Here is a 25,153-nt window from a genome sequence, read left to right on the forward strand (position 1 = left end):
TTAAATGTTGAAACTTCAAATAACTTCTTAAAATACACCATTCTAGTCAGAGATTCAGTTCTTTTCAAATATTTTAAAACTCTTGGAATTGGCATGTTTGTGAACAGGAAGACATCTCAGAATATCATCGTAGGCAGGACCAGAGATTCTGCTGTACTATCTTGCTCAACTCTTCCCAGAAACTTGTCTTTGGTAGGACTTTTCCCCTACTTACTCCAGCAAAGTCTCAGATCTTCTGGGATTTTCTTCTGTATTTTGCCAAGAACGGCCAAAATACTAAAATTGGTCAGAAGATTTCTCCTGGGGTGGAATGATAACTTTTCGCCACTATCGAATCGATAGTATCGATAAATCTAAATCCGTTAGATTATGTGAAAATCGACTTTTTATGGATTATTGGGCCATTCAGGGCAAAATTCTTCAAAGAATGAGCTTATTAATAAACATCTATAATTAGTTACAGGAAGTGCAGCTATCATTTCAAGTTTTCAGAATCGACAGTCGATAGTATCGAAAATAAGTTATCATGTCACCCCTGGTTTCTCCAGGAAATCATAGATCTTCTGGGATCTACGGAGCCAAGGGAAATCTTCTGACCAAAATAAGTATGCTGGACGTACTCGACAAAATACAGAAGAATATCCCAGAAGTTCTGTAATTTCTGGAGGATCCAAGAGAAATCTTCTGACCACCTTGGTTATTTTGGGTGTACTTGACAAAATACAGAAGAAAATTTCAGAAGATCTGTGATTTCCTGGAGGAACCAGGAGAAATTTTCTGACCAACTTAGGTATTTTGGGTTCCCTAGACAAAATACAGAAGAAAATCTCAGAAGATCTGTAATTTCTGGAGGACTCAAGAGAAATCTTCTGACCACCTTGGTTATTTTGGATGTACTTGACAAAATACAGAAGAAAATCTCAGAAGATCTGTGATTTCCTGGAACCAGGAGAAATTTTCTGACCAACTTAGGTTTTTTGGATTCCCTAGACAAAATACAGAAGAAAATCCTAGAAGACGTGTGATTTCCTGAAGATGCCTGGAGAAATCTTCTGACCAACTTGTGTATTTTGGGTGATCTTGATAAAATACGCAGCAAAATCCCAAAAGATCTGTGATTTCCTGAAGGAACCAGGAGAAATCATCTGACCAACTTGAGTATTCTGGGTATATTCGACGAAAAAATATTGAAGGAAATATCAAATCAATTTGATATTTAGAATTTCTTTGAAATTTTATTTCAATGTGATTTTGAAAATTTTTATTGACATTATTTGGCCTAGTGTGTAGCCATTCAAAATAATGAAACAAAATATTGAAAAAATGCTCTCCATATTGAAACAAATATTGCAATAATTGCCTACACACTGGACAATTTTTTTCAATATTGAAACTTTTATGTCAATAAATCTTTGCAAATGTGGAGGCAGTCATTGTCAATATTGGATATTGGAAAGAAATATTTAAAGAAGCTACAATACATCATTATAAATCTGAATTCGATTTATAAATAGGAGAAAAGAGTCCAATTTCAAAGCTGCCCCAATTCAAAGGTACACCTACGTAGTTTAACGAAATTCCTCTTCATGCTATTAAGTAACTTGAGAATCAAGGAGATAAACTTCCTCCGGGTGCGTCAGGAGTAGTTATCCTTTCAGGACAGGAAAACACGGATATCTTTGCCAAAGCTTTCGACGCTACAACGCGCCTTCATCAGCAGTGGCTAAAAAGGAGGGAAAATTTTTTATTCAACGCAATTGATTTTGCATTCCTTTGTTTAGCTTCTACTCACTGAAAATCGTGAAATGTCTATGATTAATTAAAATGATGTAATCAATGCCTTGAATAAAAAAATTTCCCTCCTTTTTAGCCACTGATGAAGGCGCGTTGTAGCGTCGAAAGCTTTGGCAAAGATATCCGTGTTTTCCTGTCCTGAAAGGATAACCACCCCTGACGTACCCGGAGGGAGTTTATCTCCTTGATTCTCAAGATACGTCTTACGTCAGTGCTATTAGATAGATAGATAGATAGATATTTATTCGTCAGCAATGCTTATAGGGAACAACACAAGTACATTGTAATCATTAGCGACCACCGCCGTCTTAGCGTTGATGACCAACCACAGGAGTGAAAACGGTGGAAAACTCCATCACAGGTTGTATATGCCAATCATCATGCAAAAAACAGTTAATACTGCTCTGTATGATAGTGCCCTAACAAGCATTGTGAGAGGAAAATGGCTAGCTCTATGGCTATTTCAATTAGCTATTGAGTATAAGTAAAACCTCCTGAAACAGATCCCGCCCCTACCCTACAATAAAAAGAAAATATCGGTGTAGGGAATTTATTTCCAATAAATGTGCTAAAATGTATAATTGAAGTCAATTCATTAGTCCATCGGGGAATGAGTCTAAATTCAGCCAGGATCATAGGTCCTGTTTCAATAAATCTACTCTGGAATACAATCCGGAGGCTCCTGTTGACTTGGTGGTGATATTGTCACTTCAGGACACTCCCTGTGATTTCCCACAAGTAGGGGAATGGTATCAGTGCAGGGAGTGTGATTTGTGGCACTCTTTGCTGTTCCATCTTCAATCAAATCACCCTTCCGGACACTTCCAGTGGTGACCATTGTGTCCATCAGGGGCTGCGATACATTCATGATGGGACAGATTTTATTGCGTGAAAACAGGAGAGACCAGTTGAGAATATTGAAGGTAGTTACATAGACAATGGGCATTATCCAGGTGTCACGATTTTCAAGAGCAACTACACCCAGGAACCAGCAAATGGAGAAAAGTGGCTCAAAGATCAGGGATAGACGGACAGCACTGCGGAAGCCAATGTAGTCCTCAACTTCAAGAGAACTCTGAATGGACAGATCTGCCAGTGAGAGGGATTCAAGTTCAAATTTACTGTCATACTGATCCCTACGACACTCTATTGTGCTCTGGGATAGTCCTTCCAGCACCACTCCACCAAAATTCTCCACAAAGCCCTCCTGCTGCTTCCGGCGTAGATTGCGCAGTGTCACAGTGGCCAGGATGGTGGTGGTGAGAATGAGCAGGAAGATGGGTATTAGGTAATTGACAATCATGCCACGGTGCACAGAGAGCCAACAGAAGTGTCGTGTCTCATAGCCATTACCCGTAAGGATGTAGGAGAAAGTGATGTAGAAAATCGGAAGACCATAGGCTGTGAGGTATGTTTGGCGCATATTGGGACCCGTGTCTGTTTCCATAAACACATAGATGGTCTGGATGTAGATGAGACCCCACAGTGCCACACTCAGATGCAAGAAGTGAATGATCAGAGCGATTATCTCGCAACTAAATGCACTCCCTGATGATGCCTGAACGCCCACGATGAAGACAAAGTTTGCACTAAAGCCCACACACAAAAAGTTTATCACAATCGGATAGAAGACATTGCGACGAGGGAGTTTTCTGAAAGAGAATATAAATTCCAGAAACATTAATTTAAACTTTGGGAACATTAATCTTCTTCAAGAATAGCAATTTCCGGAAGTGATTCTTGCCAAAACTTAAAATGAAAAAGTTTTTCTATGATAAAAAAAAAGTTGGGCATTACCTATTTCTTACATAAATAAGAATTATTGTGATGGTCTGGGCCAAAAGGGCAACTGTACTTCCAACACTCAGGATATTCTTTCCAGACATCGTCTTCCGTTCACCCCCGTAGATGTACATGATATTGTCAATGGCATTGTGTTCCTGGAAGTCCCTATCGATAGCTTCATTCATCTCCTGTTCAACTGTATCAACACTGCCACCACCATCGCTCCCATCGGAATAGTCATAGTAGACTAAGTCGTCATTCTTTGATATGTTCACCTCTGCAAAAGGACCCACCATGAAAGGGTGCATCTAATGTCGGCACTTAAACCTTTACCCATGAGGAACTGCAAACTTACCGGATAAGCAGGATGTGAAAAAGAGTACAAAAAGCGCAAGAAGACACGATAGCTTCCACACAAGCTGCATGGTTTTACTGTGAGGTGCTGGATTCAGGAGCACACTGATTGCCCAGTGAATAGAAGAACGGACATAATTGACAGGACAATAACAAAGAGATGAGAGATGCTGCACTTGGGAAAATTCTGCACTGCGCAAGACCTCATTTGGAAAAGCGTTTCCAAGAGCCAAAGTGGCCACGCATGCATTTTCCATCTACCAGCCGCGTCCTCCTTGTCAGCCTTGCGCCTCGCTGGCCTCGTTGGCCTCGCTATATAGCAGGAAGAAAATATTCCTATATAATTCTTACATCCTGCGTAAGAATTTATTAATATTACAGCAGTTCAAATATGGTGGTGCACCTTTGAATTGGTGTAGCTCTGAAATTGGGCTTTTTCTCCCACTTTTAACCCTTTAAGGACGATTGGAACACCAGTGTCCCATAAAGAAAATAATTTTTCCTGACTACCTAAAGTTATTTCTTTCATATGTCTGTACAGAATTGTAAAGTAGAAGGTTGAAGGAATCTGAATATTTTTTGCAAGTCTCTAGCTATTTGCTATGTAGTGAATATTTAAGCTCAAAAATGGCTGATTTTTAAATTCTCAAATTCATAAATGATTTTATTTATTTTTTATACTTTTAATTTTTTTTGTAAGCAAAACCCTTTTGGCAATAAAAACTACAATACTCATACGTAATATTTTTCATAAAAGCGAAAAATATTATGCATTGGTATTGTCAGGAAAATTACTTAAATTTTTAGGCTACAGTGCCCGCTTTGTAATCCGGATGATTGGGAGACAAAATGACAGATGTCCGCTTCGTAATCCGGATGGATATTTTGAATTTATTCAACGTCTCGAAAATATAATACAAGATTTTTTTTGTAGAATTAGAATAAAACTTTTAAAGAAGATTAAAAAGACATAATTGGAGGAGTCTATTCTATTATACTTCATTTATTAAACAAAAATATCACAGGATAGTTAATTTTCATTGATACACACGCATGCATACATAACCTCAAAAGTATTTTAAAAGTAACCGTCGAAAACTTGTCCGGATTACGGCGATCCGGATTAGAAAGCGGGCACTGTATTTTTGTCCCTATCGTTCATAGAAGCACAAAATACACCGAATCTGATTCTGTTGGACTTTCCAAGGTTAGATGTAAAACTTATCATTGATTATGTTTCTCTGTTTAATTTTTATTGGTGATTTTCAGTCCGTAAAAAGTGTCTCGTCGTTAAAGGGTTAACTGCAACTGGGCCTTATTATGATAAATTTAGTTCAACAAACTAACTGCGGAACTAAATTGCATCATGATAAGGCTCAATTTCATTTAAAAATGGGATAAAAATCAAAATTTCAAAGCAACCCCATTTCAAAGCTGCCCTACTTCCCCCTAAATAATGATTTTACTTTCCTCTTTTTATAAAATTTTAGAATGTCACTGTATCGGTCACAATCGGTGATGAATCGGTAAAGTAATGGTAATAGCCCTATTTTAAAAATACTGTTTTACGCATTTTTCAGTTTTCGACCCATATAAAATTTAAACGGTAAGAGATATCGACTTCTTGTTTTCAATGACCCCTACTCATTTTCTTCTATTTTTGAAAGGAATTGAGGCTTATCATAATGGAGTTTAGTTTCAAAATTGGTTTGTCGAGTTGAATTACAGTATCGGCCAAAAGTGTCTTGACAAATAAATTTCGATAAATCAGGTGGAAAAAATCATAGAAAAAAATGACTTTCTTAATTTTTTATGTATTTCAAAAAAATTATTCAATTTTATTTCATATCAAAAATCAGTCTTTTCCAAAAATTGATAATTTTTCATCGACCAAAAGTTTCTTGACAAATATGAAAAAGTGTCTCAAAAGGGTCAGATACGTGCAATCAACAACCTCTTACCCGTTATACTATAAAATTGTGTTATTTGATAGGCAAATTATTGATTTACATATTTCTAAACTTTTCAGTTGTCAATATTATGCATATAAAAGTGATGATGAGTAATAAAGAAGATAATGTATTTTTGTCAATTTATAATTTAGAAAGTTACAAGAAGTTAAAAGATGGGAAATCGATTAAACTCAAGGGCCCACCAAGCCTAATAAAAAGTGAAGCTATTTTTCACTTTTCCTTATAAAAATTCTGCAGCTATTGCACCGCGACTTATACAAATTTTCTCGTAGCCCTTGTATAATTTTGGCGAACATTATGAAATATGTATTTTTAAATAGCTTTAAATGCACGATTTCGAAAGATATCAGACTAATAAGTCAATTCTCTTTAGAGAAAAACTTACCAATAGTCTTCAGTGCCTCTATTCAAAAACGTATAGAACAATTAAATGTCGAGAGGCCCCTGATTAAACTTATATTTGTAATTCTAATTTACGAAACCTTTACGAATTCTATTTACGCTAAATAATAAAACCCAGGAGCTTCCCTGTTCACTCAACAGATGACTCACTGTAAACTGTGGAATTGTACGTCAGGCGGATCTCTTTTAGTCAGACTAATAGGGTAGTGTCAATACTTTTGGCCCCCCCCTAGGCTTTAATAGTCTCGTAAGATATGAAATGTTTGTCAGATTAAAATGAATTGTTGTATAAAAATACTTTGAAAGAATATCTATCTGTATATCTAGGATTTGTCTCTAGATTAGGTATTTTCCCCAATTATGCTTGGTTCAGTACTTTTCACCAATTCCTTTAAAATGATTTTTAAATAGATATGAGACGTAATAGCCCATTAGAATAAGAGAGTAGAACATATTATGAGTGTTAAAGTACGACTTTTTTCTCCTTATTCTTCTTATTCGTGTCTTAAACGTGCTTACATGGCGATAAGGGCTGACTCTACCCTATATGCGGTGACCTCCCGAAGTATAGGCTTAAGTGTAAAGTTTTGCACCCAACCAAATAAATAACTGTGGGTCATTCAATGAGTGATTTTTAAAGATTGAGGGAGAATTGTCGTGAATAAATTCACTATCCCCAAGCACTTTAGAAACCAATTCTCTGCGAGTCAAAATGATTCTTCAAAATATTTCAACTGCTTGAACTGCCCTGCCCTAAAATTGCTCCACTCTCCCCTAGTACACCCTTACAACTTTCACATGTCATTTCATTACAACTGACTAAAGATACTCAATTGATTATCTAGCAAGTCTCAAAAAAAGCAATGTCATTGCAATAACTGAAAAAGAAACAAATTGCTGTGTTGGGCTATAATTAAAAATCTATAAAGGGAATAGGAATAGGATAATCAAAATGCGCCTAAAAAATATAAAAATGCTCCTTAGTCAGTTCGTGGCTGAAAATGGTCAAGCTTTATAGTCCAAGGGGCTCTCAGAAATTTGTAAAATACATTATGCTCTTAATTGTTATTTTTGGCTTAGTGATTTACTTTAATAAAAACTCAAAAGATAGGGATATAGGAAATGAAGAACGGAGTATATGGTGCCAGAAATTGAAGTTCTTACCGTCTGATAAGATGACCAAGCCAGTTGCCTTAGCATCATTCCCAGGAAGTGGTAACACTTGGTTGCGCTATCTCCTGCAGCAAGCTACTGGTATGCTGAATAAGATATCTTTAGCGCCTAATCTTTCATGATGATTTTTTAGGGATACTTACTGGGAGTGTATACCTTGATTACGACCTGATTTCTTCATCATTTCCCGGAGAAGGAATCAATAATTCTTCAGTAAGTTTAGTAAACGAACTACATAACCGGCATAATCCATTAAAAATGTACTGTCTGATCCAAAAATTCAGGATCCTATCGATATTTTAGTATTTAAAGTTTGAGTAAAGAATTTTATAAGGTAAAGTGCCCTCGTTCGACCGGTACCTCGTCTCGACCGGCAGAGTTATTTATTCAATTTATTTATATTTGCTGTAATATTTAGCGTATAATATAACATTAATAGGACAATTATTACATAAATAATACGAATCAATGACAATTTCATAGAAATTGAGCATCAAACCGATCAAACATTCAAAAATAACCCACCGGTCGAATCGAGGAACCCGGTCCAGTGAGGGCACTTTACTTTAGACTTTCCTTTTTAGAAATTTGTTTAAAAATAAAGAGTTTTGCGAAAAGTTGAACAGAGTTAACGAAATTGACTCTTTATGGCTCCGGCACACCCTTTAGATCAGGAAAATTTCATGAAGTCGAATTTCGGATCCCTTTTTTTTCACATGTTTTGCACATGACTATCTCATTCTTTCGCATACCAAATTCGATTGGGCTAAATTGAATTTGGAGTGATGTTTATGAGAAGAAGAAGAGTGCGAGAGAATGAGATAGACATATGCAAAACATGTGAAAAAGAAAGGGATTCGAAATTCGACTACATGAAATTTTCTTGATCTAAAAGGTGTGCCAAAGCCATTAAGGACAACAGGGACACCGGTGTCCCAATTTTTTTCCTAAGGCCTTTTAGAGGTGTGTTTTGCTCTAAGAAAAGAAGTCAGAAAAACTGATTTTTCTGACTCCCAAATTTTGACCCTTTTCCTTACTATTTTGATATTCATCTTTTTGACTAAATTGTACAATCTTAATCCTGTAACGGTGTTTTCTTTAATATGCGAAAAAAAAAGTTCTGAAACAATGTTTTCTAGGATAATTATGATCCAATAAAGTCGAAAAAACCATCCATTCTTCATTATCTCTTTTAGTTTAGGCGCTAGGTGAGAAAATATAAAAAAATTTTGAAACTCTTTTTGCTTCTAAAATTCACATTTTTAGTTTTTTAAATTTTTTTAAATAAAATATACAAAGTAGAATGACATATCTTTCAGTAAAAAATAAATTTATTTTAGTCAGATAACTTTAAATTAGTATTTTTATGGAAATTGGAAATTAGTTTTTTTGCACAAATAGTTTTTGTTGGTTTTTCTCTGACCTGTCACACAAAACTGGGAATAGCAACAAAACGAAGAGTCAAAATGAGTTCAAACTTTTAAGAGATGTTTATAAGACTCTTACCGAGCAGGACACTATAGCACTTTTAAATAAATAAAACCTTTATTGTCGCTGTAAATGTGATTTTTGTGAAGACCGCCTGGAGGCGGTCTTACCCGTTAGAGAGGGTTAAAGTTCAAAACAAGCTTCAAAACTATTTGATACACCAAATACAAAAAAGAAATAATACAAAATACATAATTTTTGCGTAAAGCGAGTCTTACCATAGGGATCGCGCAGTACCCGTATGTCTCAAATTTTCAAAAACGGATGGATCAAATGACCCAAATATTATTGTTACGAAAAAACGAAAAAAATGAAAATACGAAAAAAAATCCGAAGATTTTGCCTCTTAAGAAATAAAAATAGTCAAGTCATGTGAATAAACCTTATAGTTCTGAAGCCCATTTAAAGTTAAGAATTAATAGGGTAAACAGGTTAGATGTTCTTCAAACTAGAAGTTTAATCTCGTTAACGAATACAATAAATTCTACTACAACAGCACTGAATTTTAAAAGTCATAAGGATTAATTTTATTATTCCTATTTTAATCATCCAAAAATGTCTCAAGAACTTCCCTATTTCAAAGATCCAAAAGTTAATCTACGTATAGCTAAACCTAAAAACTGGCGACTGTATTAGGTGAACATTTTTTTCTGATTTATTCCTTGTTACCCATCTTGCTTAGGTTCTTGTCGTGAAAACGCACGAATGGGATCCTAATGAATGGATAAACTTCAGGAAGGCCATACTCCTAGTTCGAGAACCCTACAAAGCTATCCTAGCGGAGTTTAATCGACAGCACGGTGGACATATTGGAGTAGCTCCTAGAAACCTATTCAACCATCAAACTTGGGAGGAATTTGTTTTAGAGAAATTAATGTCTTGGAAAGCAATGAATCTGACTTGGGCTAGAAAATATCCTAAACCTCTTAAAATCGTTTTTTACAGTGATCTTTTGAATTTCTTACGAAAAACCTTAAGAGACATTTTGAATTTTCTTGAGTGGCCAGTTAATGAGTTAACTCTGTCTTGTGCTATTAGGAAGCAGAAGGGATACTTCAAGAGGAGAAGAAGTTCTTTTGATCCTTATTCCAAAAAATTGAAAGAGATCCTTATTAAAGCACAGAGAGAAGTTTTTGACGAACTTAAAATAAAAGTGAAAAACATTAAAGAACATTAATTTAATAGCAAAAATCTTTAAATTTCTGTAAACATTTCATTAGATGGATTGTATCTAAAGTCTGTTTTGCATGACTGATTAGGATCGAAGGCGTGAATGTCCTCATCGGGAATATTGAGTTCGTAGGGTTCCTCGCTCACCAATCCAGCAGCAACTTGCTCAACCTGACGCATAACCCTCAATATGTTCAATCCAGCCAATTTCTTGAGTTCTTCTGGTGTCCAAGGTTCGTATCCGTGACCGGGTTGGGCAAGTTTATCAAAGAGATCGGGATACTTGGACACATCCTCAAGGCCAATTGGTTGTCTGAAATGTTATCAGGAAACATTATTAAAATTTAAAATATAAGCGGAAATAATCAGGATATAACCTTGAAACTCCGTCGTAATCTCCACCAAGTCCAACATGGTCAACACCTGCTACATCCCTGATGTGATTAATATGCCTAATGACGTCGTCGATGGTAGCATCTTGACCAGCCACGAAGAAGGAGTAGAAATTAACCATGATTATGCCTCCATTCTGTGGCAATCTGGCCAGAACATCGTCTTTTGCATTCCGATGATGAGGGTACATAGCGTACGAGGAAGAATGGCTGAAAATCACCGGGGCCCGACTAACATCCAATGCATGATGCATCACTCCAGCACTAACATGAGAGATGTCCACCATCATGCCCAGTCTGTTCATCTCCCAGACTACTTTTACCCCAAAGTCTGTAAGGTTGCGCTTCTCGTTGGTGGTGTCATCTATCGGGGAAGCATCCACCCAAGGTTGGTTGCAACTATGCGTCAGGGTCATGTAGCGGACACCCAATTCGTAGTAGAGTCGCAGGACGGAAAGGCGATCGTCAATGGAATGACCACCCTCAACAACGATGAGACTGGCAATTTTTCCAGCTTTGAAAGCCGCTTCAATTTCTGTAAAACATCACAGAATAAAGACAGTGCCATAAAGATAAGATCTCTCGAAGAAGTATTTGCTGAAGAATAATAATATCTCATCTCTCATTAGACCTGACAGTTATCTTATTTATTCAAAGAATGCCAAGAATGCCCTACTGAAATCGTTTGAAATCATTGTTAGGTGAGATAGTAGAATTTGAATAGTCAAGTATTAGGTAAGATTATTAATAATCTCACCTATATGAAATATTAAATAAATTATTTGCTCAAACTCATTTGCTTCTGAGGATTCTGCCCATTCTAGAGAACTTAAAAAGGTTATTTTTTACTTGAGGAATTTTTGTGGCAGAACACTGGGAAAAAGTGTCGATAAGGACAGTAAGGCAAACCGGGGCATAATTAGTCAGGGGTAGAATTAGGAAGTAGAGTCTTACAGTTTTTCTTAGGATGAATATTAGGTAAACTACTAATTATTCAAAGCAAATAACTCACTCTCTATTCATTGAAATATATATTCAAAAAAATCATTTGCTGGCTAATTCTGCCCCAATCTCTCCTACGCTTTGTTTGGGAGAAAAAAATTGTTTTAAAAAAAATAAACATATGGATAGGTACCCTTTCAATAAGCATACAAATTCTAAGCCCTATACAACCAAAATTATAAAAATTAATTAGACCAAACTCATTTTTCCATTAAATGGTCCAAAAAAGGCCCATCTGTCATCTGTCAAATTTCAATTAAACAAAATAAATTCACAAATTTATTTTGTTATTCTTTTACTTATTTTATTATTTATTTATTTATTTAAATTTAAAGCACTTAGCATAAGATAAAAAATTTTAAATTTCGGAAGATGCGAAATTCCGGACAAATGAATTTCACATTCGTGCAATTCTCTTAAAACTTTATAAAAAAAAAAAATAAATTAAAAAAAACCTTAAAAGGCAATTAAACAGACAGTGAAAAACATTTAATTTTGATCGGCAAAAATGAAATTTGGTGAATAATAAGGTTAAACTTGGTTTTTTTTTGCTTCCCCCCTTTAATCCCGGTTAGGTCTTAGGCAACAAGCCTATTTTGACCGCCTGCCCAATAAAAATAAATAACTAACTAAATAAATAGATAAATAAATAATCGCTTAATAATAAATAAATGAATAAAACATACTTCGTACACATAAACACTTCTTTGAGTGAATAAAGCTGATTATCAATGAATTTAAACGTTAATTCCGTTTCTCTTTAAGAATTTGGATTAAACTTGGTTAGTAAAGAATTAAATTTTAGTAAGTAATAATAATAAATGTTTAAAAAATCGGTATATTCGTTATGCCTAAGGGTGTCTACACATTGCAAGCAGTTTTCGTCAAAAATGGCTCTTTTAAACACTGAGAGAAATCCGAAAAAGTTAAAATAACATTCCGGAAATGTTAATTTCACCCTGCAGTATTGATCCGAAATCGGTGTAAATAATACCCTTTTTAGGTGTATTAGGGGTTAAATTTATCCTTTTTTCATGTTAATTTTACCAATTTTACCCTTAAAGAGGTGTAAAATTAACATTAAAAAATGTTGATATATTTTTACACCTAAAAAGTGTTAATGTTATGAGGAAAAAATGTTAATCGCACCCTCTTTTTTTTCTCAGTGAAGGAAATCGTCTGCACTGTTGTAGGTAGAAACGTCAAAATTCTGTCAAAAATATGATTTTTGACGAAAATTGCTCCCAATGTGTAGAGGCCTTAAGTAAGAAAAACTTCTTGAAATCAAATCTTCGTATTTCTTTCTTTTCCAAAGGTCTATCTACACAGAAAGAAATACTTACTTACGAAATACAGTAGAGTCTCTCAAATCTGAATCTCTCAAATTCGAACGCCGTTTGGATTCAAAATGTCAATTGTGAGGTTATATTAGAAGGTCCGTATTCTAGGTGAATGAAAATCATATTTATGTGCTTCTTCCTGAATGTTTACATACATTATAGTCGTGTAAAATGAAAAGGAAGTATGTTACCACAAAAACTTGCGAGAAAGTACGAGAATTTGATTCAAAGTACAATTTAATCTCACACAAATTTCGTTAGTTTTGAAAAAATCGTTCGAATTTGGGAGGTGAGAAATGTCAAAAATACCCCCCAAGCGTTCGAATTTAGAAGACTCTACTGTATTCGTAAGTTGTGTAACACGCAAACAAGTTCGTAAAAGTTTGTATATTTTCACAAACACTGTTCGAAACTCACAGAAAAATGATCGTACATTTTTGTTATTTTTCGTGAAGTTTTGTCAAATGAACAAATCTTTTCTAAAGGCCTCTAGGAGCAATTAAAAAAAAATGCTTTTCTAATGAAAATTGAATAAAAATGGTGGGCCAAGGTATCTCACGGAGTTTGTGATGGCTGGATCATCCATTAGGGCTTCGTGTCTCCGTGTGCCGGGTTCGGGGTGTCGCATTCTCCGCAATTCCCTTTTTGTAGAGGGAATTATTCTATGGAATAACTTACCGCGTGAGCGGAAGAGGGAGCTTATCCTCAGATTTGTGTCTACCACGCATTCCTTAAACCCCGCACAAACAATTGTTTTATTGAAATTTCTTTGTACAGAGGACAGCTTGTCCTATTTATTTATCAATAAATTGAATTGAAATGAAAAATTGAATTGAAAATTACCCCTATCATTGTAGGGGGGTCTCAGTGGCGCAATAGGCAAGACCGTTGGTTCTTGGGCTGATGAGATCTCTGGCTCGACTCTCACAGTTGTGAGTTCGAGTCCCGTCCGGTGCAAAGATCTGAATGTTTAGAAAAAGACATTTTCACTGTGATATAACGTAATAAAAATGCACCGCCTCTGCTCAAAAAAATCCGGGAGCATGGAAGAAGCATCCACATCGCATCACGGGGAAGGCGCTCCTGGGCGGTCTACACATGGACTTAGCGGATTCTTCCAACACGGGATACAACAGCAGCAATATAACATGATTACATTGTAACAAGTATTCCGACACGATTAATAATAATATCATTGTAGGAAGAAACGTCAAATTTATTTTTTTAAGAGCAATTTTTGACGAAAATTGCATCTAGTATGTAAACGTCATAAAAAAAACAAAAAGAATACTCGTTCAGTGATCCTTTTATGAATAAGGTTTTTTTTTAAACAAAACATACAAACTTTTACGAATTTTTTAGTGAGTTACATGATTTATGAGCTTTTAGTAAAGGCAGAATCACATTGATGTAAAATCAAAATTACTGTCAATGTGATTCTGTCCTAATGGCCTCTACATACCAGACAAATGTATGTCCATATTGAAGAGTTTTTCCTGCTCATAAGCGCACGAAATTTGCTTCAATATGAACATAAATTTCTTTAGTGTATAGAGGCCATAAGTCTTAAAAAGAAATTCAAAAGTATTTGCGAACAATTTTACGAAATAGATGTTCAAAAGAAGAAGGAATGGGATATACAAAACGATTGAGAAGATGCGAATTTTAATTTCATGAAGCTTTCTTTATCCAAATGGAATCGGAACCACTAAGATCCTTGCAGGCAAAATGTAAGACTCATTGCTTCCCCTAAATCTTGCATGGTTGATGTTTCCTAGCTTTTAAAGTTTTAAATTGAGAACTGATCAAAATTTAATTTTTTTTATAGTTCTGGTATACCTTTTACATCTGTAAAATTTCATGTATTTAATCGAAATTCAGGACCTTTTTCCTCAAACGATTTGCATGGTGTTTATCCCACTCTTTCGTACACTTCTTCTTCTTCTTTTGAATATCACACTAAATTCAAATTAGTTCAATCGAATTTTAAGTGCGAAAGAATGAGACAGACTTATTCAAAACATTTAAGAAAAGGGTGTTATTTTGATTTCAGGAAATTTTTCGGATCTAAAGGCACACCTTTAATGTGCCTGACCTTACTGTTCAGTTTTAAGCCATTCCAAATTACTTTGCCCAGAATTCCAAGTCTTACTTTGTTTAGAGAATAGGAATAGGGTAAAGTGTATTAAATTTCGTCATAGATGCATGCAAGCGCAAAAGTCTAAAGTTTTAAATGTAATACTTTTAATACAAATTGAATATTTTTCTTACTTCTTTTTTAAAAATGTTGCTTGGAACATTGTAGATAGTTTACCGTTTTTGTTTTCTCTAGAATCATTCTTAATTATATTTTAAAATGCATCAAAATATTGACAAAGCTTCAAGTAGTATTTCGGCCACCTTGATTCCCATAGTTCCTTACTCTTCCGGAATTCCTATAGTGTTTTTCACATTATATCGTTAGTCGAAGCGACAATTTTTTTATGCATTGTATAATCTCTAGATTACCTATGTAAAAGCTAAAAAATCATGGAAAATTGAGGGGCAAAAGAAGTGGGCGAAATTACAAGCTGACCGATATTTGGTACACATACGCATATGTACTCTATATGATTTTTGAAAAAAAAAAATGTTTATCAATTATCTGTTTGTTTACAACATTTTCTCTGCAAGGAATCAAATGAAGCAATTTATGGCAGAAATTTATCAAAGAGAATATTGAATATTGAAGAGAAGATTAAAACCTTTTGATAGCTTTAACAACAATGTGCTTGAGATAAAAACGAATTATCGTCTAAGTAGATAGGCAGTTGAACTAGGAAGCAATAAATTATTAATTACTAAATGATGAAGATTAGGTACATATTCAAGGGCACATAAAAGACTATAAATTGAATTAAAATTGTAAGTTTAAATACGGAACAAATATGAACCGATTGTTTAAGAATTTGCAGAAAACGAGAATTGTTTTAGAGATAAAAAGTGTTTTAAAGGTATTTATACCCGAAAATGCTTTATCTGTTTCCTTTTATTACTGGTTTATATGTTGCTTTTTTGTTTAAACCCTCTCACTTTTTTACAAAATCATGCCTGTCCTTGTGATCATAATCATGAATTCTCTGGAATTTCTTCTAATCCTCGTGGCTAAATGGCTTCATTAATGTTAAGGCGTTATAAAAAGAAAAACATCAGATAAATTAGATTAATTCAAGTCCATCAAAGACACTAAAGGTTGATATGCAGAAAAACTTTAATGATCTACTCAACGATCACTTTAATAAATTTCCACGTATAGGGTAAGTGTGCCAAATTCCGGCCAGCTTGCAATTCCGGCCACTTTTTTGTTTCTCGAATTTCCATAAATTTTTAGTTTTCACATACTCTAGAGATTATACAATGCAAAAGAATAACAAAAAATGTAGCTTCGACAAACGAGATCACGTGAAAAAGATATTGGAAGAATTCCCGAAGGGCAAGGAACTATGAGAATGAAGGTGGCCGGAATAGGGCACCAAAGCTATGTCTACATTTTTATTCATTTTAAAATGTATTAAGAATGATTTTAAAGTAAATAATGATGATAAACTTTCTACAAGGTTCTAAGCAACACTCCTTAAGTAGAAGGAATGAAAAAAATCAATTTCTATTAAAGATATTATATTTCAAACTTGAGACTTTGGCGCTTGCATGCAACTATGCCGAAATTTGGCACACTTACCCTAAGTCTATTTTTTTTCTTAGTTTAAGACTTTTAGGTTTAGGGTTCCTAGTAATCACTAATTTCATTATATGTATTTATTCTTTTAATTCTTTTGGAGCAAAACAAAATCATTTTATTTAGTAAACATGTTTAGTAGGGGATATTGGTGTAAAAAGTCACAAATCGAAAATTTCATAATTCAATATCTTCCAAGATAAAAGAAATAGCAGCTTCAATTTTTTTCTATAGATAGCCTCCATAGACCTTCTTCAATGTCGTAAGTTTCTTAGAATTCCAACAAGGAATTTATAAAATAAAAAATATTGAAATTTTTAGTACTATTTTTGAAATATTTTCCCAGCAGAAGATATCAATTTTTACCTACTTATTTTCCAAAATTGATGCAATGGTGAATATTTCCTAAATGATTTGGATTCTTTGAATACGAAGCCGCTATCCGTTTTAGCATTTTCCGAATATTCTTTTCTCCAGAAATCATTTTATTAAAAATTACCACTTGGGGTAAAAAGTAATAAAAGGTATGGGGCAGAAAGTAACAAAAACCGAAGCATTTACTGTTAAGGTGTCTACACATTGAGAACAATTTTCATCAAAAATTGCTTTTTTGAAGGAAATTGGCTGCAGTGCTGTAGGCAGAAACGTCAAAATTCTGTCAAAAATGCAATTTTTGAAAAAAATTGCTCCCAATGTGTAGAGGCCTTTATACTAAAACCAAGATGTGATAAAATCTAGTCCAAATTCTGAAAAGCAAAACTTGAATTGTAATATAAATTTTATCTTCAACATAAGCGGCACAAACTCCAATAAGGCAATTTAATATTTTAGGGAAAAGCTTTTAGGCTTCGCACACACTCTGGCTTAGAACACTTCATTTTTTTTCTATTATTCTTTTAATGAATCGAACCTAATAGCAATGTATTTTAATAGCCAGTATTGAGTCACACATTTTGTAAAATAACTAGGTCAGATTCATTAAATAAATATTGGGAAAATATAAAGTGTTCGAAGCCAAAGTATGTGCGAAGCCTGAAATCCGTACCCTAAGAGCAAAAATTTCTAAAATTGATTTTAATTTAACAGGAAAATAACTGAAAATATCAAGGTATAACTGAATGATTTTTTAACGAAGGAATATTTTAAGAAGGAAACAGAAACAAAGATGTTACTGAGAAATACTCTGTCGCTGAGAACTACTTCCTCCGTGTGAGGGCACTGTTATCTCCCGCCAGTGGCGCTGGCAACCAATCTCAATTTGAATTTCCCAATTTTTTGATCATAAAGTTCAACAATATTGAATATAACTTCACAAAAATTATCTTAAGTTCGCATTTTTCTTTACCGAGTAATCTAAAAAAAAGTTTTGTCAAATTATCAAGAAAAGTTTGTCAAAAGGATATTCTTCAAGTTGTCAAATTCACAAATAACATCCTTTATTTTGTCACATTTGAAGATCCCTTTGTCCGTTTAATAAGACATTTTTTTTTTTTCAAAGTAGAACATTTACTCTCCAATTTTCATCTGAAGACCATTATGTAAACAATTTCTGTATCCAATACCCGAAGTTCAATATCACACTTTAAGGTGATAATTTATTATTCGTTGAACCAGCACTCACCATCTGCTGTTGTTGCATATTGAAGATCATTGGGATATTTTTTGATGAGTCTCTTGATCACATCAATTTGGGCCATGGTCCTCTCTACAGCATCCTTGTGCTGAGTGTCACAGCTCACGTAAGCCACCCAAAACTGTCCACCAACTTTTCCTGTTCTCAGCCGCGGCAGGTCAGTGTGACTGGAGGATCTAGGGCCCCAAATGGGATGAAGTCTGAGATCAGAATCAAAGTTGAAGTTCGCCAGTTGATTCTTTTCGATGCTGTAGAGATTGTGCGGCAGATCATTGTGTCCATCGATGAGAGGTACTTCATCCAGTACACTACTTCCTCGGAAGGTATCTGATCCCTGGACACTTGACACACTTTTCCCTACCGTTAGAGGTAGGGCAATTGCAAGAGCCACCACGAGCACAAGGGCTCCACCACCGAAGATCAACCACTTCTTTTTCGTTGCACTAAGCACCATTTTTTCTCACTAAAACTTCACTGGTAAATGTGATTAGGATTCACTTAAAGCACCATGGACTGTCCACTCTATCACACAGATCACTAATGAAGACCAAAAGCAAATCTAACAAATCAGGTGGTTCAGGGGCTTTATAATGTCCACTGATAAGACATCAACTTATACAGTATCTGTCGATGGTTTATGACCGTATAAACTTAATAATCGCTTCACACATCTTTTATCTGCTTATTACATTGATAACTCTTCTTCAGTGGGCAATTGCTGGTCAAAATATATTTATGGGAAATTGTGTCTCCTTGGGGAGTTCCGCATACAAAAGCGCGACATCACCGAGGGCAGATTCAAGACTATCTGTACTCCTAGGGTACATCCAATATCTCAACGTTTGGCTAGAACTCTTAATTGCCACCAGAGCCGTACTCGAGAGAAAGATGAGAGATCTCAAAATAAATCACCAGCCTCATTATTAGATCAACGCATAAGCGAGACACAAATTTTTATTTAGTGAGTTTGATGTGACTTTAATTGAATTAAAACTTATTCTATTGTCACTCACAAGTTACACTGCAAGTTATACTGGTTGTAAAAATAAGTAAAAGTACATTGACAAAATTCTAGAATTTAATAAAAGAAGGTACATCCAACGAAATTCCGATATGTTCACGCAATGAAGTTGATGGTGTGGTTTGTGCGTAGATCCGATCAGCGTAGTATTTTTTTGTACAAATTAGGTTTGCAAGAACAATTTCTATAGTAGTGAGTCGTTCTCACTACCATTCGTGCGTGCACGAAAAAAAGCTAAGGATGAAGCTATTGCTCTACTCTGATACACTTATGACTTAACCCTTTAAGGACGATTGGAACTTGGAACACCGGTGTCCCATAAAGAAAATAAATTTTCCTGACTACCTAAAGTTATTTTCTTCTTATGTTTGTACCTAATTCCAGAGTAGAAGAATGAAGAAATCTAGGATATTTTTTGCAAATCTACCAGTATTTGCTATATAGTAAATTTTTAAGTTTAAAAATGGCAAATTTTTAAATTTTCATATTGAATATTGATTTTATTTATTTTTTATACTTTCAATTTTTTTAAAGCAAAACCGTTTTAGAACAAGAAACTACAATACTCATACATAATATTTTTTTTCAGAGTGAAAATTATCTGTCATTGGTATCGTCAGAAAAATTACTTAAACTTTTCGGCTGTTTTTGTCCCTATCGTTCATAGAGGCAAAAAATGCACCAAATCAGACTCCGTTGGCTTTTCTAAGATTAGATGTAAGACGTTTCACAAATTTTTGTTTATCGGTTTCATTTTTATTACTGATTTTCGGTCAGCGAAAACTGTCTCATCGTTAAAGGGTTAAACCGAGAGACGGCTTAACGTATTATAATCAGAATAATGTTATTTGACTAAATTCCCACCAGTTTCTGATTATTTATTCGTCTCTCAGCTTAAGCCGAGAAACGGCTTAGTTAATGAGAAACTAATGGGAATTTAGTCAAATTGATACCAAGACCAGATGACAATATCCTTTATTATTTGCTAGAGTGTGTCCACGATAAAAATGTTCCTTTGATTTGAAATTTTGATGAGAGATATCACTAGATACGCATTTGGCGTTACGTAAAAATTATGGAGCTATGTTTGTAGTTTTCTTTTAGTAAAACTCCAAGCAACTTCTGTGTATTTTTTACTAAGATACGAGAAATAGTAATGCAGAAGAGTAGTATGCAGTAAGTTACCAGTTTAAATACAACTAGTGGGGGAGGTCCGTGGTGCAATTGGTAAGAGCGTTTGGCTCTTGAGCGGTGTGTCCCTCGCGCTCTGCGGCTCGAGTGTTACAGTTACGGGCCTCTCGACATTTCATTTTTCCATACATTTTTGCATAGAGGCATTGAAGACGATTGGCAAGTTTTTTCCTACAGAGAATTGACTTATCAGTCTGATATCTTTCGAAATCGTGAATAAAAAGCTATTTAAGAATACATATTTCACAATGTTCGCCAAAATTATACAAGAACTACGAGCAAATTTGTTTAAATCGCGGTGCAATATCTTCAAAATTTTTACAAGGAAAAGTGAAAAATAGCTTCACTTTTTATTAGGTTTGATGGGCCCCTGGTTACAGTTGTTAATTCGAGTCCCGTCCAATGCATAATAATTGAAGCGTCTGAAGCGACATATTTCTCATATAATACATATTGTATAATGAATAATAATTTATAAACAAATAATATCCAACGCATAATAACTTTTGTTTGTAAATATGTTTTCAAAATTTCCTATGAGAGTGAGCAAGATGACTAGATCTAGGTCTCACTCACTCCCATAGAAATGTCAAAAACATGTTTACAAAACAAATGTTATTGTGCGCTGGGCATAATGAACGAAATGGCCAAAATAGCTTAGTCATCAAAATAATATATCCCTGATAAAGATGAGAGCTGTGAGCTATTCTATTTCTATTTTATCTGTTCGATCGATCTATTGATCGATTGATACTATCGATCTATTGATCGATAGTAATGTCTATCAATAGTATCGCTTAGTTTAAGCACCTCGTATAGCATGATTGACCTCGGTCCTATCCTACCAAACGCTCAGCATTGTCTTTTTTCAATTTTGATCGATGCTTTGATAGGACAAAACTACGATATTTTGGTTTTAAAATACTCGATCCAAACTCATTTTTTATTGCTTGTACGAATACGCTGCTGGGATCTTTTTTCCTTCATACCGCGAAGGCAAAACGTTAAAATCCGATTTTTAAATTTTTGTCAGTCTGATAAATTGTTAAGCACCCATTTACCTCCATTTGGATTTTTTCCATGGTATATAAACGCTTGAAAACACCTTGGCGAATCATAATTAATCCTCACTTAAGCTAATCTAATGACCTTAATCGAGTAACGCTTTCGGATCGGCGCCATCAATTGCTTTTGGTCCTTTTGTCCCGTGCGGTAAAATCGCCATTTTTGAAGCTTTTAAACTGATTTTCTCAGCTAATCCTTGGTCGTGGATGCTCACTATAGGCCTCTTTAACTGAATTAAATGCTTTATTTGACTCCTTATTCTAGTTAAAATGCAAAGGTACCATTCCCCGCAAATTCTGATTTTTAGCCCAAAACTCAAAATCTTAATTGTTAGAAAAAAACTGTTTAGTTGCTAAATCTACCGATACTGTGATTGATTATTTTTGACAGATGACTAACGTATAAAATAAATGCAACTTCGGACTTGTGTGCCGATGCCGACTATATCGTTAGCATCACTTATATCTGATGTCTAACAAATTCCAGTCCCATTTTAAAATAAAATAAAATAAGCCCTATTTGAAATTGTCCCAATTTAAGGGGCCCTAGTTTCCTCTACCCTAAGTCAAATAAATTTTATAAAGAAAGTATTTCTATGAAAAGCAAAGGACTTGATGTGATCATGAACAAAGGCAATTGTTTTAAATTATTTCTATCAACCTACAAATAATAGAGCTACCAAGGCTTGAGCTAGGGGAAACGAGGGCACCATAGGACAGAAGTTTTTTTTACACCACTTGACCTATGTCAATAATTTCCTAACTGGACAGGCATTCCAATAGTGAATATAAATTTTCTAAGGTTTCGTCCTTTGAAGTCTACCCTAGTTAAGGGTAGCATCGAGTTAAGCGTGGTTGTCAAATTTTCCCTATGTTTCCGCACTAAGCCGTCTCTCGACTAATAATCAGGCAGTACAGGCCCAACTTCTCAGAACATTTTGAGTTCCCAGCTAACACAGTAAGTACTCATTAAGTACTTAAAAAGGACTTAACCTATAATGCCTCAATTTTCAGCAGTTGTAGAACAACAAATACTTACAGAATGTATGAAAAGAAGGCAAACTTATAATAACACCTTAAAGATCTTCATCTTAAGATTTGTAAGGTTCTTATTGGTGAAAATGAACCAATAAATTTCCAAAACTTACTAACGGTACTAACTTACCTAATATAAATTATAAAAAGGTCAATCCCAAAAACTAACAACACAAATTTATCAATAACTGAATTATTTACCGTCCGCTGTTGTTGCATATTGAAGATCATTGGGATATTTTTTGATGAGTCTCTTGATCACATCAATTTGGGCCATGGTCCTCTCTACAGCATCCTTGTGCTGGGTCTCACAGCTCACGTAAGCCACCCAAAACTGTCCACCAACTTTTCCTGTTCTCAACCGAGGAAGATCTGTGTAACTGGACGATTGAGAACCCCAGACTGGATGAAGCCTGAGGTCGGAATCAAAGTTGAAATTTTCCAGTTGGTTTCGTTCCAGTCTGTAAAGATTTCCCGGAAGATCATTGTGTCCATCAATGAGGGGTACCTCATCTAGTACACTGCTGCCACGAAAAGTATCTGATCCATCGCCATTTGAGGTACTCTTCCCTATCGTTAGAGGTAGAGCAATTGCTAGAGCTACCACGAGCACAAGGGCTCCACCACCGAAGATCAACCACTTCTTCTTCGCTGCACTAAGCACCATTTTTTCTCACTAAAACTTCACTGCTGTGAGAGGAGTTTCCTGAATTAAAACACCATGGGCCACCTTGGGCAAATAAACACTGTCAGACAGATCTCTAGATGGGATAGTAATTCGGCAATTAAGGTGGATCAGTCGCCTCTTCATGGCAACTGATAAAGAATGAACGGACTGAACAATGAGTATCTAATGGCAGTTTATGGCTCATAATTCGACAGATCTTCATCTTTTAAAGCTGGTAAATCTTCTCCAGTGGACAGTTACTGCTCAGAAAAATAGCATTATTGACTCATCCATTTTAAGGGGTATATTCAGAGTAGATAGAGGTTTAGGCTAGGTTCCTAAGGTGTCAAAATCCTAAATATCAAGCAATTTTATTGGATTTTCAGAATCTAATTGATCGATTGCCAATAATCCAATCCTGAATCAAAATTTTCAAAAAAAAAAATCTTGACTGTTAAGAATTGAAAAAGTTAAGTTATATGGCTAAAGCGGTCTTCAGATTAGAGGTTTAAGCGAGTTCCTAAAAGTCTCAAAATCCTGAATAGGGAACAATTTCATTGGTTTTTGAGAGCCCAAGTTAAATTTTTCCAAAAATCATGATTGATAAGAAATTAGAACAGTTAAGTCATGCTAAAAGTCTGAAGCTCTGTCTTCTTCTTCTTCTTTATTTCAGTTTTTACGGCTGTCAGATTCAAATAGATCCATATAGCCAAACTAAACTAGTTTTACAGTAGAGTCTCTCAAATCTGAATCTCTCAAATTCGAGCGACGTTTGGATTCAAAATGCCAATTTTGGGGTTATGTTAAAAAATTCGTAATCTGAATGAATGAAAATCATATTTATGTGCTTCTTCCTGAATGTTTTATTACATTATGATCGTATAAAATGAAAAGGAAGTATGTTACCGCTAAGACTTGTGAGAAAGTACGGGAATTTGATTGAAAGTACAATTTAATCTCACATAAATTTCGTTAGTTTTGAAAAAATGGTTCGAATTTGGGAGGTAAGAAATGTCAAAAATACCCCCCGAGCGTTCGAATTTAGGAGACTCTACTGTACATGTTATTTCATTAATTTTCAAATTTATTTTCTTTAAAAGTGTTTTTGTTTCAATGTAAATGCGTAATCAGAGTTCGCACATTTCTTTTTCTGCTCTGAAATCACAAAAAAGTAATTTCAGTAAAGGTCAAAAAGTAATTTCAATAAGATTCTTGTTCTTTGTTTTTTCTTTTTCTTGATTTTGTTCTTGTTAATTTGTTTTATTTTTTGTTTCGTTTTACATATTTTTAATTATCAATGTGATATTCTCCTCCATAATTTTTCTTAAATATTTTTTTCATTTACTGATTTGATAGTTTTTTTTATATTTTAAATTTTAACTTTAAATTCAATATTTCCTTATCTTCGTCGTATTTTTTACCGTTTTTAAGTTTCGAATTGAAATGAAAACCTAATAAAGATATCTAAAAATTAAGGTAAATCTTGATTTTGTCAAGGCTCTAAATTTTATTGTATATATTTAGTCACAATTTGAAAGTACTCGTGATTTAATGTAATATTGTTTATAGCAGCGTCTTTCAGCTTCATTTATGGTGTCTACACACTAGAAAAATTTATGTCCATATTGAAGAGTTTTTCCTACACAAGCGTAGGAAATTTACTTCAATATGGACATAAATTTCTCTAATGTGTAGAGACCATTACATACTGTGATTCTCCAGTTTGATGAATTTTTTCGACCTTGGGTTTACCAACCCTGATTAATCTTAGCTGTTTCAGTGTAGCTTATGTCTTCATTTTTCATGATAATGAAGAATGGTCCTTTGTAGTGAATCTCATCCTCCAGGAGCTCAATTAGTAAATTTTTCATTGGCTAAGAAATGTTGTCGTTCGTCATTTGTTGGCTGTGGTAGCAGGAAAACCAATCAACTTCTAACTCTGTAGAAGAGATGT

The 25,153-nt window shown here is 34.6% G+C and overlaps 4 protein-coding genes across 5 annotated transcripts in view; 2 read left to right on the plus strand and 2 right to left on the minus strand.

Moving 5' to 3' along the window:
* LOC129802273 (clathrin light chain) overlaps positions 1-25,153 on the plus strand; it is a 101,639-nt gene that overhangs the window by 17,517 nt on the left and 58,969 nt on the right. The window lies entirely within an intron of this gene.
* On the minus strand, positions 2,331-4,133 carry LOC129802264 (uncharacterized). The gene is made up of 3 exons (XM_055847961.1): positions 3,935-4,133; positions 3,592-3,856; positions 2,331-3,446 (listed from the first exon to the last, which is right to left on the minus strand). The coding sequence occupies exons 1-3, from the start codon at positions 4,002-4,004 to the stop codon at positions 2,450-2,452; spliced, it is 1,332 nt and encodes a 443-aa protein (XP_055703936.1). The 5' UTR covers positions 4,005-4,133; the 3' UTR covers positions 2,331-2,449.
* On the plus strand, positions 7,282-10,049 carry LOC129805028 (WSCD family member AAEL009094-like). Its single transcript, XM_055852836.1, has 5 exons — positions 7,282-7,312; positions 7,416-7,562; positions 7,615-7,694; positions 9,652-9,783; positions 10,008-10,049. The coding sequence occupies exons 1-5, from the start codon at positions 7,282-7,284 to the stop codon at positions 10,047-10,049; spliced, it is 432 nt and encodes a 143-aa protein (XP_055708811.1).
* Positions 10,129-23,336, minus strand: LOC129802265 (dipeptidase 1-like). 2 transcript variants are annotated; one of them, XM_055847962.1, is made up of 3 exons: positions 22,734-23,336; positions 10,517-11,066; positions 10,129-10,452 (listed from the first exon to the last, which is right to left on the minus strand). In XM_055847962.1, exons 1-3 carry the CDS (start codon positions 23,197-23,199, stop codon positions 10,164-10,166), a joined length of 1,305 nt encoding a protein of 434 aa, XP_055703937.1. In that variant the 5' UTR covers positions 23,200-23,336; the 3' UTR covers positions 10,129-10,163. The 2 variants fall into 2 exon arrangements, with proteins under 2 accessions (XP_055703937.1, XP_055703938.1); XM_055847963.1 differs by lacking the exon at positions 22,734-23,336 and adding an exon at positions 18,210-19,027.

Source organism: Phlebotomus papatasi, chromosome 2 (assembly GCF_024763615.1).
Source record: "Phlebotomus papatasi isolate M1 chromosome 2, Ppap_2.1, whole genome shotgun sequence".
Classification (NCBI taxonomy): Eukaryota; Metazoa; Arthropoda; class Insecta; order Diptera; family Psychodidae; genus Phlebotomus; species Phlebotomus papatasi.